The sequence below is a fragment of the Leptopilina heterotoma genome, unplaced genomic scaffold, assembly GCF_015476425.1.
Source record: "Leptopilina heterotoma isolate Lh14 unplaced genomic scaffold, ASM1547642v1 Lhet_26, whole genome shotgun sequence".
NCBI classification, from domain to species: domain Eukaryota; kingdom Metazoa; phylum Arthropoda; class Insecta; order Hymenoptera; family Figitidae; genus Leptopilina; species Leptopilina heterotoma.
Window position 1 is genome coordinate 3100006 of NW_025110969.1, and position 18309 is coordinate 3118314.

General features: G+C 31.2%; 1 protein-coding gene across 1 annotated transcript; it reads left to right on the forward strand.

Annotated features, from left to right (window-relative positions):
* Positions 1-320: 320 nt before the first annotated feature.
* On the forward strand, positions 321-2638 carry LOC122503356. The gene is made up of 4 exons (XM_043613860.1): positions 321-432; positions 530-2027; positions 2172-2389; positions 2571-2638. Exons 1-4 carry the CDS (start codon positions 321-323, stop codon positions 2636-2638), a joined length of 1896 nt encoding a protein of 631 aa, XP_043469795.1.
* The last annotated feature ends 15671 nt before the right edge of the window (positions 2639-18309 follow it).

Genomic DNA, 18309 nt, shown 5'->3' on the forward strand with positions numbered 1-18309 from the left:
ATTTGATACAGCAACAGTTTGTCATATTTGTGAAAAACCTTTTGAAAATGATGACATTAAACACCGCGACCATTGTCATTTCACGGGAAAATATCGTGGTCCAGCACATCAAGGTTGCAATGTAAATTATAAAGATTCGCATGTTGTTCCCATAATTTTTCACAACTTGTCAGGATATGATGCACATTTCATTATTAAAGCTTTAGCAACGTCTTTTGAGGGTGAAATGAAACTGTTACCAATAAGGGAAACCTAAGAAATGCAGAGGATGGTGGGCAGAAACTTTCTGATAGAAAATCAATCTTGGCGCTATCTGAAACATGGGCAGTTGCGGAGAATATCAAACCACCTACTGGCTGGACATCGAGTACCTGTATTGTGTCACCTGCTTTGAAGGAGCGCAACATGGGGCGAGCTTCAGGCGGTCTTGCGGTGATGTTTAACTCTAATTTTAAAACAAAAATTTTAAATAAAACTATTCATTGGCTTTTTATCGAAATAAAAGTAGAAAATTTTAATTTTATTTTAGGAACTTTATATTTTAAACAGTCTTTTGAAATTGAAGTCTTATTAGAAATGCTTCAACCAGTAATTGATGATATAAATTGTAACTATAAAGATTCACCAATATTAATAGGAGGTGATTTTAATGCAAGGATTGGAACACTTTCGGATTTTGATCAAATTGCGATTTTTAATTCGGGGTTGTTCAGTAAGAGACGTACCTGTGATATTTTTGTTAATAAAAGAGGCTTAGAATTGAATGATTTTATGAGTTTAAACGGATTTATAGTTTTGAATGGTCGCTCAAGGAGTGATGCTGAGGGTGTATATACGTTTGTCGGAGGAAATGGATCCAGCGTCATAGATCTTGCTTGGATTGATGTAGCTCATGCGGAAGTGGTTTATGACTTTATAGTACATTCATCAGTAATTGATTCAGACCATTTCCCTATTGAAGTTATTTTTAAACCTATAAATCAATTAAAGTCGCGAGATAGAAGTGCTGGGCCCATTCCTGAAGATAGATGTATTAATCGCTTATGTTGGGATTCAAATAAAATAAATGATTATGTTAATATTTTGAATGGTCCTGAATTTGCTCCCCCTGACTCTGATCTGTCTTCTGACGAGCAGAACCGGATTCTGATTGATAGCATCACGAAAGTGGCGAATCTTTCGGGTATGATAAAAAGAACTAATTTGAATTTTAAATCTAGATACAAGAAACCATGGTTCGACAAGCAATTAATTAAACTACAAAAAGAAACAAAACAAAAAGCTAAGGAATGGAAAAAATCAGGGTTTAGTGCTGATGGTAGGCTCTCTTTATGCGCATCGAAGGCAAAATATAAAAATTTGTTAACTAAAAAACGAGTAGGTTACGAGCAAAGTATTCAAGAAAGATTTGCAAGTGTAAGAGATGCAAGATCCTTCTGGTCTGCGGTAGAGATTTGTCGGAGAAAGGGGGGATTTGAATTTAGAGAGAATCCAATAACAATTGAAGAATGGGAGGGCTTCTATGCGTGTATATATCCAGAAAGAGTGAACACAGATGTGAGATATTTTAGTAAAACAGTCCCTGAGTTGGATGGAGAAATCTTGATACAGGAAGTAATAGCAGCGTTAAATAAAAGTAAACCAGGTAAATCCCCGGGTACGGATGGCATTAATGCTGAATTCTATAAGAATTTGCCATTATCTTGGATATTTTTTTTACATTCATTTTTTAACAAAATTTTGGATGAAGGGCGAGCTCCTGAGGCTTGGTCTCAATCGATTATTACTCTAATACATAAAAAAGGTTTAAGAAATGATCCTCTTAATTATAGAGGAATTGCATTGTGCAATTACATCTTAAAAATTTTTACTTTGATACTCGCTAAAAGACTTTCCGAATGGTCTGAAAAAAACTCGCTTCTCCCGGAAACACAAAATGGTTTTAGGTCTGGAAGAAGCTGTGTTGATAATGTTTTCACATTGCAGTCTGCCCTGCATCTTCGACTGAGAATGAGTAAGACGTCAGCGTATGCACTGTTCATTGATTTTCGTCGAGCTTTTGATTCGGTATCACATGCTTTATTATGGCAAAAGTTATACGACATGGGAGTAAGCGACAAAATAATTAAAATTATAAAATCTATTTATGATTATGCATCTTTTACCATTAGAATTGCTAATGAGTTTTCAAACCCAGTCGAGGTAACAGAAGGCGTATTGCAAGGTGAAACGCTTAGTCCCATTTTGTTTATATTATTTATCGCAGATTTTGAAAGAAAACTCAGGGACGCTGGAAATGAGGGTCTGAATATAAATGGTTGTGTGGACTTGCTTGTTTCACTTTTTGCTGATGATGCGGTTGTTTTGGCGAGTACCTCAGTGAGGATGTGTAAATTAATAAAAGATATAGAAAATTACTGCAATGTAAATGGTCTGAAAATCAATACCTCAAAAACGCAAATCGTTCACTTTAGAAGAGGGGGTAAACCATCATCGAAAAAATTTTTTATTAACGGTGATTCTCTTAAAATTGTAAATTCTTACAATTATTTGGGAGTTGAGTTTTCTAGCTCCGCATTGGGCAAAAAGGCAACTGAGTATGCAATCTCAAAATCTAACCAGGCTTTTGGGACGATAAGACAGATTATAAATAAGGGAAAAATAGATTGCTGGGAGGCTCAAAGTAAACTATACTATAGTATTGACTCGGCAACACTTTTGTATTGCGGGCACATATGGGGATTAAGGTACTTACAAAAAATTGAATCTGCACACACAACACACTTTAAACAATTATTATCCCTTCCAAAATGTACCTTCAATGCTGCCCTGCGTCTTGAGTTGGGTCTTATTAGTTTAGAAATAAAAGTTTTCAAGTCAGCTTATCTTTACATTGTGAAAGTTTTGTCAATGGACAATTCTCGTTTACCTAAAATATGCTTCGAAAGACAGGTGGAATTGATGCGATGCTCTGAGCCAACCTGTGAATATAACTGGGTGGCTCAAGTAAATGTTCTGTTGGAAAAAATTAACATGACGGAATTATGGTCAACCCTTTGCCCCCTCATTTGGTCTGAAAAATTAAGTTTAGCCTTGGGTCGTTATGAGAGGTATTTGAGGTTTTCGGACCTAATTAGGTATGAACAATCCAATTCCAGATTATGTAATTTAACAAGGACGTTAGAAGATAAAGCGGCAATCTATCTGTCTAGGCGACGAAAATTGTATTTAACGAAAATATTTGTGCAGTTAAGATTAGCCTCAAAACACTATATCAGATTTTCATACAAAGGTAATTTGTACAGCTGGAATCAACATGAAGTTTGTACAATTTGCAATCTAAAAAAGATTGAAACTTTAAATCATTTTTTATTTGAGTGCCCGATTTATGAAGGGTATAGAAATTTTTATTTGAAGAAGCTAGAGTTTGGATACGACTTGAGCCAGCTGTGCAATGCGCCTGACGAGAAAAGTTTAAAGAATATTTGTCACTATATAATAAATAGTTTACTACTGCGAGCATTTATGTTAAATGAATGAATTACCAAATAATAATTGTATAAGCGGAAATTCCTGCTACAAAATGTATAATTTTTAAAAGCAGAAATAAATAAATATAATAAAATACCAATAAACAAGGAAAAGTACATTTCATTTTCAAAGTATGTCAAAGGCACAAAAGTAGTATTAAGATTTCTGGATTCATTTAGATTTATGCCCAGCAGTTTAGACAAATTATCCTCCTATCTTGAAAATGATGAGAAAAAAATTACTAAAAAGTATTGTAAAAATATGGACGAGTTTAATTTATTGACAAGAAAAGGAATATTTCCTTACGAATATGTTAGTAGCTGGGAAAAATTAGAAGAAGGACAATTGCCAGTAAAAGACTCTTTCTACTCTAAATTAAATGACGCTTATATTTCAGACGAAGACTATGAACATGCTTGTAACGTATGGAAAACGTTTAATTTAAAAACAATAGGAGAATACTCTGACTTGTATTTACAGACTGACGTTCTACTACTTGCCGACATTTTTGAAAATTTTAGAAAAACCTGTTTTACAACTTATAACTTGGACGCGTTACATTACTATACTGCCCCAGGACTGGCATTTGACGCTATGCTCAAGTACACAGACATAAAACTTGATTTGTTGACAGATGTAGAAATGTTGCTTTTTATTGAAAAGGGAATTAGAGGTGGTGTTTCACAATGCTCAAACAGATACGCGAAAGCTAATAATAGATTTATGGAAAAAGATTTTAATCCCTTAATACCAGAATCTTATATCATGTACTTCGATATAAATAATCAGTATGGTGCTTCTATGAGCGAGAGCTTGCCATATACAGATTTTGAATGGTTAGAAAATTATAGTAATGACTTTTTCCTAAATATTCCAGATGATTCTTCAGAAGGATATATTCTTGAAGTAGATTTAGATTATCCAACTCAACTTCATGATTCACATAAAGACTTGCCCTTATGCCCTGAACATTTCATACCTCCTCTCCCAAAATGTAAAATTCCTAAATTGATTCAAAATTTATTACCAAAGAAGAACTATACAATTCACTATAGAAATTTAAAGCTATATTTATCTTTGGGAATGAAATTAACTAAAATACATAGAGTTTTAAAATTTAAGCAAAAGCAGTGGTTAAAACCCTACATTGATTTAAATACCGAGCTTCGAAAAAAATCGAGTAATGAATTTGAGAAGAATTTTTACAAGCTAATGAACAATTCCGTATTTGGCAAGACAATGGAAAATGTTAGAAAACACAAAGATGTTAGATTAATAACAAAATGGGAGGGAAGGTATTGCGCGAAAAATTTAATTGCTCAACCAAACTTTCATAGTTGCACCATATTCGATAAAGATATGGTCATTATTGAGATGAATAAAACAAAGGTATACTTTAACAAACCAATTTACATAGGATTCACTATTCTAGACATATCAAAAATAATAACATATGACTTTCATTACAATTACATTAACGAGACTTTCAGTGATTCTGCAAAATTACTCTACACAGATACTGACAGTCTTGTTTATCACATCACAGTACCAAATTTTTATGATTATATTAAAAGAGATTTACATAAATTCGATACATCCGATTATCCTGAAAACAACATTTATAATATACCACTTGCAAATAAAAAAATCCTGGGTCTTATGAAAGACGAAAATAACGGTAAAATTGTAGACGAATTTATAGGTTTAAGATCAAAACTATATGCATTCAAGTTATGGGGTGATGAGGAAGCTAAAAAGAAAGCAAAAGGGGTAAAATATTCAACTTTAAAAAAAATAGGTTTCGATGATTTTAAGCATACTCTCAATGAAAATGAAAACCTGATCCGATCTCAGCACTTTATACGCAGCAAAAAACATGAAGTATTTACTGTCAAACAAAATAAAATTGCTCTCAGTTGGCAGGATGATAAAAGAATTTTGATACCAGGGAAAACTGACACCTTTCCTTGGGGTTACCAACAGCATGATCCAATAGAAATAGATGAAATTGATGTATAAAATGTAAATATTTATTTAAAATGTAGTTTGTATTAGTTCTCTGCTATTCGATTTATACAATTTTTACAATAAATTATACTTAAAAAATATTGTAATTTATTATAATAAATAAATGTATTTAAAATAAATGTCGTTTCTTATTCCTGAAAACAATAAGGTTAGGTTAGAAATAATAATTACAGTGCAATTGATATTTTATAATTTTATTGAGGAAAAAAATAGAATACATTTTAAACTAAAATACTTAAATATTACAGTTTTTGCAGAACCAAGTTTTTAAGTTTATAACATTCTGAAGAGCACAAGTAAATGTTTTCTTGTTGATTAAATGTTTTGAACAAGTTCCAATACATGTTTCAATGTTTAATTTTTTTAATGAAGGACAATTTAAATCATTCATATCGATAATTTCTATACAATATTTTTCATCGATTAAGCTTTTTAACCATTTTTTCTTCTCTAAACCTTTAACATAAATTGTCTTTTTTTCTTTAAACACATTTTCTAAAATTTCTTTTAAATAAACGTACGGTACATCACCAGCATTCCAACGAATACCATGGAAATTATTTTCTAACCAACGATTGATACATTTATATTTGTTTGTGACGCAATTCCATGGACAAGGAGGTTGGAAAACCATATTTATTGGTATTGAATCATTATTTACAGAAACTATAGCTAATTCTTTTAAAACAAATTTATTAATTGGCAATTTGAATCCTTGCACATCCATCAAGTACTGCATTTTTAAATCAACTAATCTCATTACGCGTAAAGAGTTAAATATATATTAAGCTTAAAGTTAAACAATTTTTTTGACAATTCCACTGATTGGTTTATATTCAACGATGCGGTCATGCAAAACTAAGCAATAAGCTGAAGTATTGGCGGAAAAATTTTCTTTTGATTCAAATTCTAAGCGGATATCAACTGGTCCACTTTTTAAAGACTCATTTTGTTTTGAACAATCTACTACAACTAAAGGAGCATATTGTAAAAATTCTTTTTTTGATAAAATTGGTTGAGACTCTTTACTATAATAAGATGCTTGAAAATTTGTAAACATTTCATATAAAGTAGAGTACTGATTTCTACCAATATTCAGATTCATGTTACCATAAGGATAACATTGTGAATTTAAAAATAATTTTACATCAGATAAATCACAATAATCGAAACAACTAGAGTTTTGAACTGTATTATTTTTTCTGTTTCTCTGAAACCCTAATACAATAAATCTAGGTTTCTCTAATTGACTTGAAGTTTTTACACTCCAAATATGCTTAGGAGTAATTGGTAATAAAGGATATTCATACAATTCCCAAGTTCTAAAACTTATTGGAATAGATGGATCTTTTTCAATATATTTTAATAATTTAAATTTTCGAGCATCTGATAATTTTATGTATGGTAATAACCATTCAATTTTTTCAATAACAATTTTAAACTCTTCTAAAGGTGCTACTTGCAACACTGCGTTAGCATCAGTTCTTGATCTGATTAAAATAAGCTCATGTTTAGCGTTAATAATAACTTTTTGGTAATCTTCAGCAAAACCAAAAATCATACTCAGAGGAATACAAACATCAAAATAACCTTGTGCATTTGTTAAGGTTGGTTCATTGGTAAATTCTAACCAGCCAACATTTTCAAGAAATTTATTTTGACTAGAATCGAGAGAAATATAATTTTTCATTAAACTTGTAAGACCAACATTTTTATTTTCATCAATTTCTACACCATTAAGTTCATACTTTGCTTCTTCAAATAAATGACATATGCCATTAGAAATTAAATTTGTACGCTCTAGAGCTGTTCCATCAGGTTTCACAAGTTTTCCAGTGATGTGAATCGAGCTTTTGCTTGGAAATAAGCAATGATCCTGATTCTGTACCGTGATGCGGATTTCGTCACTATTGTTGTATGTTGATGAGGTGTATGGTTGTTGCGCATGAACTTCATAATGAGCAATAGATTCATAAAAAATTACTGGTGAATCAATATTTAAAATTTCCCCTTCCATAGCAAAAAATAATACGTTGAAATACAAAGGCACAAATACAAGTAAAAATAACCTTAAATCTCTTTTTTACTCTCTTCCTTTTTTTACAATCCTTAGACCGAGATTTTTCAGTAGTTGCAGGTTCTGAGGTGTTAATCTCTTCAAGATTCGCCGACGACTGATTTGCTTCTGGCATGGTGTCTTAATTTTATAACCAAAACCAATCCTTTTTCTATTATTAAAAACAATACCCATTATTTTAAGGATTTAATATGAAGCCTTATTGTTAAAGTTTCCCCTCGAAAATTAACTAAATTTCCGTCTTGGTCTACAATTCGCAATTGAATATAGTCTACTGTCTTGACAGCGACTGGCAAGTAAATGACGTGATTTGGTACTTCCACTATTTTATATCCTGGTGGAACAATAGGAAAAATTCATGAATTGTATGCACTTTTTCACCATTAATGTATGCTCCCGTTGTTATATTACATTCTACTCTTAATGAATTTATTTTAATGATTGATACTGGTTGATCAGACTCATGGTATTCTTGAGCTTTTAATTTGCGAGGAGAAAATCCTAACAAACTACCTATAGAATCATTAGGTTTAAAATTAATTTCTTCATCACAATAAACTGTACATTTCAATGTATTATTGTTTGGTTTGATTCTAAAATTAATTCCTTTATTTTTTAAAATTAAATGCAAAACTTGATCAATATCACTAACTTCATAACTTCCTGTGGGTATAATAATTTCTTCATTTCCTACGTAAAATTTATTCTTTCCAACATCTATATTAGGAATAGAATTAAAAGTTAAAAATTCAACAAGACCAAGAGCATAATTTTTAAAATTAGACAACTCTATTGGTGGAAAAAATTGAGATTCTAAGATGGAAGAATTTCCAGACAACGTTAAAATAAGTGAATCGTCCATGATGAGGTCAAAGTAATAACTAACGTTTAAACTAAGAATATCATTTATTTATATGCAGAGTATACAAATCAGGAATATTCAATTGTTTACATAAAAATTTAAGACATAAATGTCCGCATACATATGTATTATAGTTTTGATATCGTTTATGATTATATTTTATGCTACCAACACCAAAATATTTAACAAGATCCGAAGGTGGTCGAAGATTACCGAAGCTATCAAAATATACGGTTTTATCTTTATTCTTTTTATATGCACACCAATGTGTACCGGGACCATTTTTATCATCTAGATTAATAATTGCAAATTCAGTTTCTTTAGGACCACGCATAGGTAGTTCATTTCGCATAAAAACTCCTCGAAAATATGGAATTTTTAAAAGCTTTGCAAATTTAAGTAAATCTAAGTCGGTTAGGGCTCGGTGAGGTAGCTTTACTTCAAGTTTTTTGACTTGCATCCTTGTCCTGCTTTATAAGGTTTAAGGTGTAACCCTAGACCTGTCCTATATGGTTTTAAATAGAGCCCTTTTCCTAAGGCAATAGACTCCATTGTTTGATTGTGTCGCTTGCTTTCCTCTAGTTGATGTTTTGCAGAATTTGCATCATTTACAGCTTTAGCTATGCCAGCTGCTCCCCCTGCTAGAGCCCCTGTTGCACTTAAACCCGCAAACAAAGGAATAAGAAAAGGTAAAATTCCTCCCACTTTAGAAGGTATCGGTAAAACTCGAGGTTTATTAATTTTTCGCCTGCCACCAGCAATTTTAACTGCCAAACGTGCACCTTCAAGTGCTGATTTAATAGTAGACTGGGCATTTGTATCCAATTTCATAGATTTTTTAGCTGCGGTTACAATCTTCCTCAACGTTGATTTTTTATTTTCCCTCTTTTTCTTCATATTTTCTTTTGACTTGATTCCCATACCCAATTTTGATTTGACCTTCATTGCATTTGTTATTGCGTAAGCTGCAGCTCTTTCACTATAATTTGCGTCAGGAGCAAACACACGATGCCAAGCTTTATCAGCAAGTACTCTATCAGCTGCGTTTCTCGCTTCTACACTTTCCCTATTTTTTGAATAAGAAATATCGTGCTGTTTACAAGCAGCGTCGAGAGGGTTGATTCCTGGATCACCTCGTGCTAATCTCTTTGCTAATTTTGTTCCTGGACGCAATCGCAAACCTCTCCTAAAAAACTAGACCTAGCAATCAGATGCTGTAAAGTAGCATGGACCTTATTATTGGACTTGCATGCAAACGTTACAAGCGACTACAGTAAACTGACATTGAAACTATTAAAAACCTTGTATTTATAGTTTTAACCTCAGTTATCGTAAGAATGGAGTTCGAAGCACAATCGATTAAATTACCAGTTTACAATTTTGACACTCTTGTTCAAGATTGTAATAAAAAAACAGATAATCGTCATGGAAATTTATTGCCAAATAGTGTGCGAGCAATATTTTGTGGACCGTCAAATTGTGGAAAGACAAATGCTTTACTTGCTCTTTTAATACATCCCAATGGATTACGATTTGAAAATGTTTATGTGTACTCAAAATCGTTATATCAACCAAAATACAAATTTTTAGAAAACATTTTGCAACCAGTAGAGGGTGTTGGCTACTTTCCATTTAATGAACATGTGGATGTTGTAGAACCAAACAATGCGTTACCAAACTCAATATTTATATTTGATGACGTAGCATGTGAAAAACAAGATAATATTAAAGCTTTTTTTGCTATGGGAAGACACAAAGCGGTGGATTGCTTTTATTTATGTCAAACATATGCGCGCATTCCAAAACATTTAATACGTGACAATGTTAATTTACTAGTTTTATTCAAACAAGATGAAATGAATCTTAGACATATTTATGATGATCATGTAAATACTGATATGACATTTATGGAATTTAAAAAACTTTGCAACTCTTGTTGGAAAAATAAGCATGATTTTATAGTGATTGATAAAGATCGTGATATCAATGAAGGCAGATATAGAAAGTGTTTTGATTGTTTTATAAAATTAGAGAAATGATATTCGTTATAAACAGTTTCATTCAAGACATTGGTCAATCAACATGACTTCTACACACTTGAAACATTTGCGAAAACAAAAAGATATTCTTGGTCAAATTGCAAAAGCCAGTGATGCTATTCGACGAAAGCATAGACTGATGAAATTGGGCAAGGAAGAAATTGAACAGACTTTAAATAATACCTTTAAACCTATAGTGACACCAATTCAGAAATTAGTTGACGACATTGAAATTGTCAAACAAATTCGACCAGTAAAAATTGAAAGAGAGGGAGACCTTCCTTTAGAGTTTGAAGAAGATCAAGAAGTTAAGAGAGAGAATGATTCATTTTTAAGAGATGACTTATCATTTGCAACAGCTGCTGATGATGACGATAACGGTGATGATGATGGAGATGATAATGGAGATGGAGATAAATCAGAGAAAGATGGTGCTATTTTATATCTTCAAATGTTGGATGAAAAGGGAAAAGATTTAGATCCTTCATATGGAGTTCGTAAATTATCTAAAGGGCAATTAATGATTGGTAATTCAGGAATAAATTTTGAACAAAATAATATTAGTGTAGGTAATAAAACATATCCTGCAACGAAAGGTTTACTTGAGCTTTTATTCAAAAAAGTTCCAGAAGAAGCTGTTTTAAGTGTAGTTGATCGGGAAAATTATAAAAATATTGTAATATCAACTAATGCTCATAGAAAATATTACAAAGCAGATGGCGCTGTTAGAGATAAAAAGAGTTTAAAATATCTAAACTATATAGCAGTACATTCTGGTAAAGGTTTAATTCCAGAATATATGACTCAACAAGAAGATGCAAAAATTGATTATGTTTATTGGGATGATCCTAATGAATTGGTTGATCGTTTAAGATTGCTCTTGGCATCTCAAGCAGCTGGAAATCCCAGTCATAATAATAAGATTATATCAATTATTGAAGAGTTGAGAGAAGCTGGAATTGTTTATTAATTAACAGTTGTAGAAATTTTTATCATTTTCATGATAAGTATCGACGTCAGTTTTCAGACGTCAGTATTCGGACGTCAGTTTAAAAGCACAGAAACTTCAAATCGAGGTCCACCAGGACTTGGTTTTAAGTTGACTGCTGAAGGAGATTTTACTATTGAAAATAAGAAACTTTGTAACGTAGCTGATGCCGAGAGCAACGGTGATGCAGTAAACTTGAATACTGTAAACAAAGTTATTGAATCTAAAACGAACGCCATCTATGATGTAATCGGTTCCGTGAGAAATGATGTAAATGACAATGTAGTAAAGATTTTAGATTTAGAAGATTTGATAAAAAAATATTTTGAAAATCTAAGAATCAGTATTGAAAGAAATATAGAGATGATGTCTACCAACAAAGACATTATTTTACAATTAGACAGCAGACTGCGCACACTTGAAGGTAATTAGCAATGGAGGATCAAAAACTACAGTTGGTGAAAGAGTTACATAAACCAGCGAGAAAAAATTATAAGCGAAGAAGTGTTGACATTCGAGGTTTTGACGAGACTTGGCAAGCTGATCTTGTTGAAATGCAACCTTATGCGAGAGAAAATAAAGGTTACAAGTACCTGTTAACCGTCATTGATACATTTTCAAAGTTTGCCTGGGCTGTTCCAGTAAAGTCTAAAAAAGGTGAAGATGTGACTGCGGCAATGAAATCTATTTTAATTAAAAAACGCATACCGAAAAATTTGCAAGTAGATAAAAGAAAAGAATTTTATAATTCACATTTTGAAAATCTTATTAAAAATTATAACATTAATTTGTATTCTACTCATAGTAATTTGAAAGCGTCAATTTGTGAACGATTTAATCGTACTTTGAAGAATAAAATGTGGATGCAATTTAGTTTACGCGGTAATTACAAATGGATAGATATATTAAGTGATTTAGTTAATGCGTATAATAATAGTAAACATCGAACAATAAAAATGAAACCAATAGATGTAAATGCTGAAAATGAAAATAATTTGTTGTTTAATGTATTTAAAAAAGTTGCAGTAAACAGGCAATATAATAAGAAATTTAAAGTTGGAGATAGAGTACGTATAAGTAAAGTTAAACATGTTTTTGAGAAAGGTTATACACCAAATTGGACTACAGAAATATTTACTATAAGCGATGTAAAAAATACTAATCCAATAACATATGTCTTAAAGGATTATCAGGAAAATCTAATAAGTGGATGCTTTTACGAGCAAGAACTTTCTAAAGTTAAATATCCAGATGTATATTTAGTTGAAAAAGTATTAAAAAACGAGGATCTAATGTATTTGTAAAATGGTTGGGTTTTGATAATTCTCATAACAGTTGGATAAACGAATCTGAATTATAATGTATTTAAGAAAGGTTAAAATAAAAATAAATTGAATTGTATGCATTTTTGTATTTATTTATCCTCTCTTTACAATAATTTACCATTGATATATTGAATATTTGATATTTGTTGAATAGCTTCATTTGATATTTGTTTACAGTGAAATGTGACAAGTTCCAGCAATAATGTCTCTAAATTTAAAACATTAGTTCTTCCCATCACTTTTTGAAGTATTCTACTGTAATGTTTTTTAATAAAATCCGTGGCATGTTTTGTAGACTTTACATTATTTTTAAAGATTAATTCTGCAATAAACTTTACAATTATATCTTTACTATACTGCAAATTGAATTTTGATAGTTCTACATATTTTTGTTCGACACAAGGAATAAGTTCATTAAATATTGCAAATGAAGTTTCACTAAATGTAAATGATTGATCTAAACGCTCAATTGATATTAAACGATATGTAACACTAAAACGTATTGTAAACGTTTCACAATCCAGCACTGATGCATCACAATCTCCGTTGAAAAATCGCATTATATGTTTTACTGCATCACACAATAGGCGCCATTCTTGAAGCTCCAAAGACAATGATACTCGTGGATGGCTGCTTCTTAGTTGAATTTTAGGTATTATTTTCCCATTTATGTCTAGTTCTGCTCCAACGACAACTTGCTTTGTAAATGATGGATTCAAGTTGTAAATTTTTGATAATAACATTTCTCCACATGGTAAATATGACATTTTATGTCTTCTACTGGTCAACTCCCTCAGGAACAAACTCTATCTGATTGTAAGGTCCTCCACGATTTCTTAAATATACACCACCTCTGACAGCTTCAGCTTTTAGACTGTTGAAATGATTTGCATCCTCTTCAAATATTTTTAGCATTCTTGGTGGTAGGAAAATGTTAAATTCATTATTTATTTCAGCAACAATTTTCGGACCAAATTTCGTATCAATTTTTCGAATGTCTGTTACTTTATAGAATGCATCGATGGTTAACTCCTTTGTTGTTTTGGTGACCAAGACTTTGCTTGCTTTGTTTAATTTATCGAAATTCATTTTCATCACTTAAATTTAAATTTTCAAATTTTTTTATTAAAATATTTAACTGCGACCATGCTTCAATTAAACTTTTAACTTTATGTATTTCTTGAATTAATTTGTTCAAGCGCACTTGAATTTCACGACGTTGTTCTGCTAATATGTTCATTAACCAACTTAAACTGCAGGAATGATTTCGTTTATAAAAATTGCCCTCTTTATATACATGAGATATGACCTATTTGACCTTCAAGTTAATTATAGATTTCTTGGAATTTCGGTAAGATCAAAAGCATTCTTATGAAAAGAACCAAAAATGTTTGTAAAAATTCCTTAGATAAGAATCTAATAAACAGTGATTTGCAATATTTAGACGAAAATAATAATTCCAAGAATAAAATAAGTAAAAACAAAAACAGGAAATACCAATGATAATGAGTCATCCATAAAAAATTCCAAAACTCTGAGTCATCAACCCTATTTTGCGAAAAACAAAGAAATTATGCGTCATCGTTAAAGAATGCACCATGTAAAAAACAAAAACAGGAAATGAGTCATCAATAAAAAATTCCAAAACTCTGAGTCATCAACCCTATTTTGCGAAAAACAAAGAAATTATGCGTCATCGTTAAAGAATGCACCCTGTAAAAAAACAAAAACAGGAAATACCAATGATAATGTGTCATCAAATTCTAGGATTGTTTTATAATTCCAAGAAATTAGATAAATTCCAAGAATCACATTCGCATCATGATCTCAATATCCCCCCCCCCCGAAAATTCTAGGAAGTATGACGTCATATCTGGCTCAGCATAACAGTCTGAATACCCCCCCCACAAGGGTTTGAGTCTTGGCTAAGTGGTTTGAGTCTGGGCTAAAAGTGTCGGTAACATGTCGGTGCAGGGATCTTGAGTTAGAACCCTCCCTGCTTACCTACTCTAACTTTGTGCATACAAAGTTGCAAGTTGATGCAATAAGTTTTTCAAGAGTTATCGTAGGGACACCATTGTGTCTACAGACAGACACGAAGACAGACATACGGGCAGACACTTTTTTTAGACCATGTTTTTCGGACTCAGGGGACCCCAAAACGTCGAGATTTCATGAAATTAGCGAAAGTCAATTTTCGACCAAAACTAATACTTTCTCATATGATGAGAATGTAATAAAAAATTAGTTTTTTGCAAATAAGTCGAAAAGTTTTAAGTTTAGTGAAAAGTTGTCAACAGCAAAGTTGTAGCTGATGGTAAGACGAGAAAAAAAGTCTTTGGCAGCAAGCTCCCATAGGCAATAGTTTTGGAGATAATTGAGTCGAAATATGGATTTTTTGTTAAAAAAATGATAAAAAATATATATATACGGTGGTTTTTCCGGAAATTACTAGTTTTTGGTTAATGTTAGCATTTTTTGAGTACAATGGGGTGAGAATATGTGGAAATTAATGTAATAATTTTTTTCTCTTTGAGAAATTTTGATTTTTAGCTTTATTTTAGAATTTTTGAGTATTTTTTTACTATTTAAGAGCCTATAACTTCGAAATTTGACTTTCTATGAAAAAATGTTGTAGAGAAAAGTTGTTTGTATTTGTCTAATCTAAAGTAATATAAAGTTAAAAATAATGAAATTTGAAAAAATTGAATTTTCAAAATTTTGAAACTACTGTAGTTTGCGTAGTTTTCGACGAAAATTGCTGGCTAACGAACTCGATCTGTATTTTAACACTAACTTTGTGCATACAAAGTTGCAAGTTGATGCAATAAGTTTTTCAAGAGTTATCGTAGGGACACCATTGTGTCTACAGACAGACACGAAGACAGACATACGGGCAGACACTTTTTTTAGACCATGTTTTTCGGACTCAGGGGACCCCAAAACGTCGAGATTTCATGAAATTAGCGAAAGTCAATTTTCGACCAAAACTAATACTTTCTCATATGATGAGAATGTAATAAAAAATTAGTTTTTTGCAAATAAGTCGAAAAGTTTTAAGTTTAGTGAAAAGTTGTCAACAGCAAAGTTGTAGCTGATGGTAAGACGAGAAAAAAAGTCTCTGGCAGCAAGCTCCCATAGGCAATAGTTTTGGAGATAATTGAGTCGAAATATGGATTTTTTGTTAAAAAAATGATAAAAAATATATATATACTGTGGTTTTTCCGGAAATTACTAGTTTTTGGTTAATGTGAGCATTTTTTGAGTACAATGGGGTGAGAATATGTGGAAATTAATGTAATAATTTTTTTCTCTTTGAGAAATTTTGATTTTTAGCTTTATTTTAGAATTTTTGAGTATTTTTTTACTATTTAAGAGCCTATAACTTCGAAATTTGACTTTCTATGAAAAAATGTTGTAGAGAAAAGTTGTTTGTATTTGTTTAATCTAAAGTAATATAAAGTTAAAAATAATGAAATTTGAAAAAATTGAATTTTCAAAATTTTGAAACTACTATAGTTTGCGTAGTTTTTGACGAAAATTGCTGGCTAACGAACTCGATCTGTATTTTAACACTAACTTTGTGCATACAAAGTTGCAAGTTGATGCAATAAGTTTTTCAAGAGTTATCGTAGGGACACCATTGTGTCTACAGACAGACACGAAGACAGACATACGGGCAGACACTTTTTTTAGACCATGTTTTTCGGACTCAGGGGACCCCAAAACGTCGAGATTTCATGAAATTAGCGAAAGTCAATTTTCGACCAAAACTAATACTTTCTCATATGATGAGAATGTAAAAAATTTTTTATGACACTACACTACTATATTCCTATGTACTTTTTCCCGCTGAATCCGAATTCGCAGTCAGAATTGACAGATTTGCTCAAAATTTTGAGATAAGCTCAAAGAACTGATAAAAAAAGCGATTTAAAATAAAGAAATGGAAATTTTTTGCTATGACACTACATTACAGTATTTCCATATCGGATCTCGCATTTAAAGTCAGAATTGACAGATTTATGACTGATTTGCTCAAAATTTTAAGATATACTCAAAAAACTGATAAAAATGTAATTTAATATGAATAAAGGAAATTTTTTGCTATGACACTACACTAGTGTATTCCCATGTATTTTTTCACTGTGATTCCAAAGTCAGAATTTTCAAAGTGGCTCAAAATTTTTGATTTCATTAAAAGTGCTCAAAAACATGCATGCTTGTACCTGTAACCAGGGTTTGAGTTCTAAAAAATTTTATGTCATTCTGATAATTCTAACTTCGAATTTGTATTCAGCGTATATAAAATTCATGAGAATACACTACCGAATACCAAAAAAATGAACTCTTTTGCATTAAATTAAATTTTGAGCATTTTTGGATTTAACTTAAAATTTTGAGCCAATTTAATAATTTTAACTTTGAATTTAGAAGCAGATGTAAAAACATGAGAATATACTAATGTAGTGTACTAGCAAGAAAAGAAGAGTTTCTTGACTTTAATTTTTGTAACTTAACAGATTTTCTTGTGTGTCTCAAAATTTTGAGCCATTAGAATAATTCTGACTTCAAATGCGAGATCCGAGTGTAAAAATATATGGAAATACTGTAATGTAGTGTCATAGCAAAATATTTCCATTTCTTTATTTTAAATCGCTTTTCTAATTAATTCTTTGAGCTTATCTCAAAATTTTGAGCAAATCTGTCAATTCTGACTGCGAATTTGGATTCAGCGAAAAAAAGTACATGGGAATATAGTAGTGTAGTGTCATAAAAAATTTTTTTCATCTTAATTCGGTTTTTTGAGTCTTTTTTTGAGTTTATCTCAAAATTTTGAGCAAATCTGTCTATTTTGACTTCGAATTCGGATTTAGCGTGAAAAAATACATAGGAATATACTTTTGCAGTGTCACAGAAAAAATTTTTCATTTTCGTCATTTTAATTCGGTTTTTTGAGTCGTTTTTTGAGTTTAGCTCATAATTTTGAGCACATCTGTCAATTCTGACTTCGAATCCGGATTCAGCGGGAAAAAATACATGGAAATATGCTATTGTCATGTCACAAAAAAATTTTTTAATTTTTTTGGTTCAAATTCGTGTTTCGAGTCGTTTTTTGAGTATAACTCAAAAAAAAGAACCAATTTGAGCATTCGGACTTCAGATTCGGATTCAGCGGCCAAAAATACATGGGAATATACTACTGTAGTGTCTCGGCCACGAAACTTTTTTTTTTGTGTGCCTGTGATATTAAATAAATTAAGCTAGTTTTTTGTGAATAACTCTAAAATATAATAAAGAAGAGCAGAAATGTGCAAAAGTTTTAATAATTCTAAAATAAATTATAAAAAATACTTTGAAATCGGAAAAGACGAGAAATTGATTAAAACTGATTTTGAGAACTGATAATTTTAAAGTTATTTTTTAATAAATAATTTTAAAAATATTAAAACTTTTTC

Bases quoted from the DNA above. Each gene is read 5' to 3' on its own strand.
- LOC122503356 (XM_043613860.1), top strand. From the start codon at position 321: ATGGGCAGTTGCGGAGAATATCAAACCACCTACTGGCTGGACATCGAG. The intron at 433-529 runs GTGATGTTTAAC...ATTTTATTTTAG, and splicing joins GAGCTTCAGGCGGTCTTGCG to GAACTTTATATTTTAAACAG. The intron at 2,028-2,171 runs GTATGCACTGTT...TTTTACCATTAG, and splicing joins AGAATGAGTAAGACGTCAGC to AATTGCTAATGAGTTTTCAA.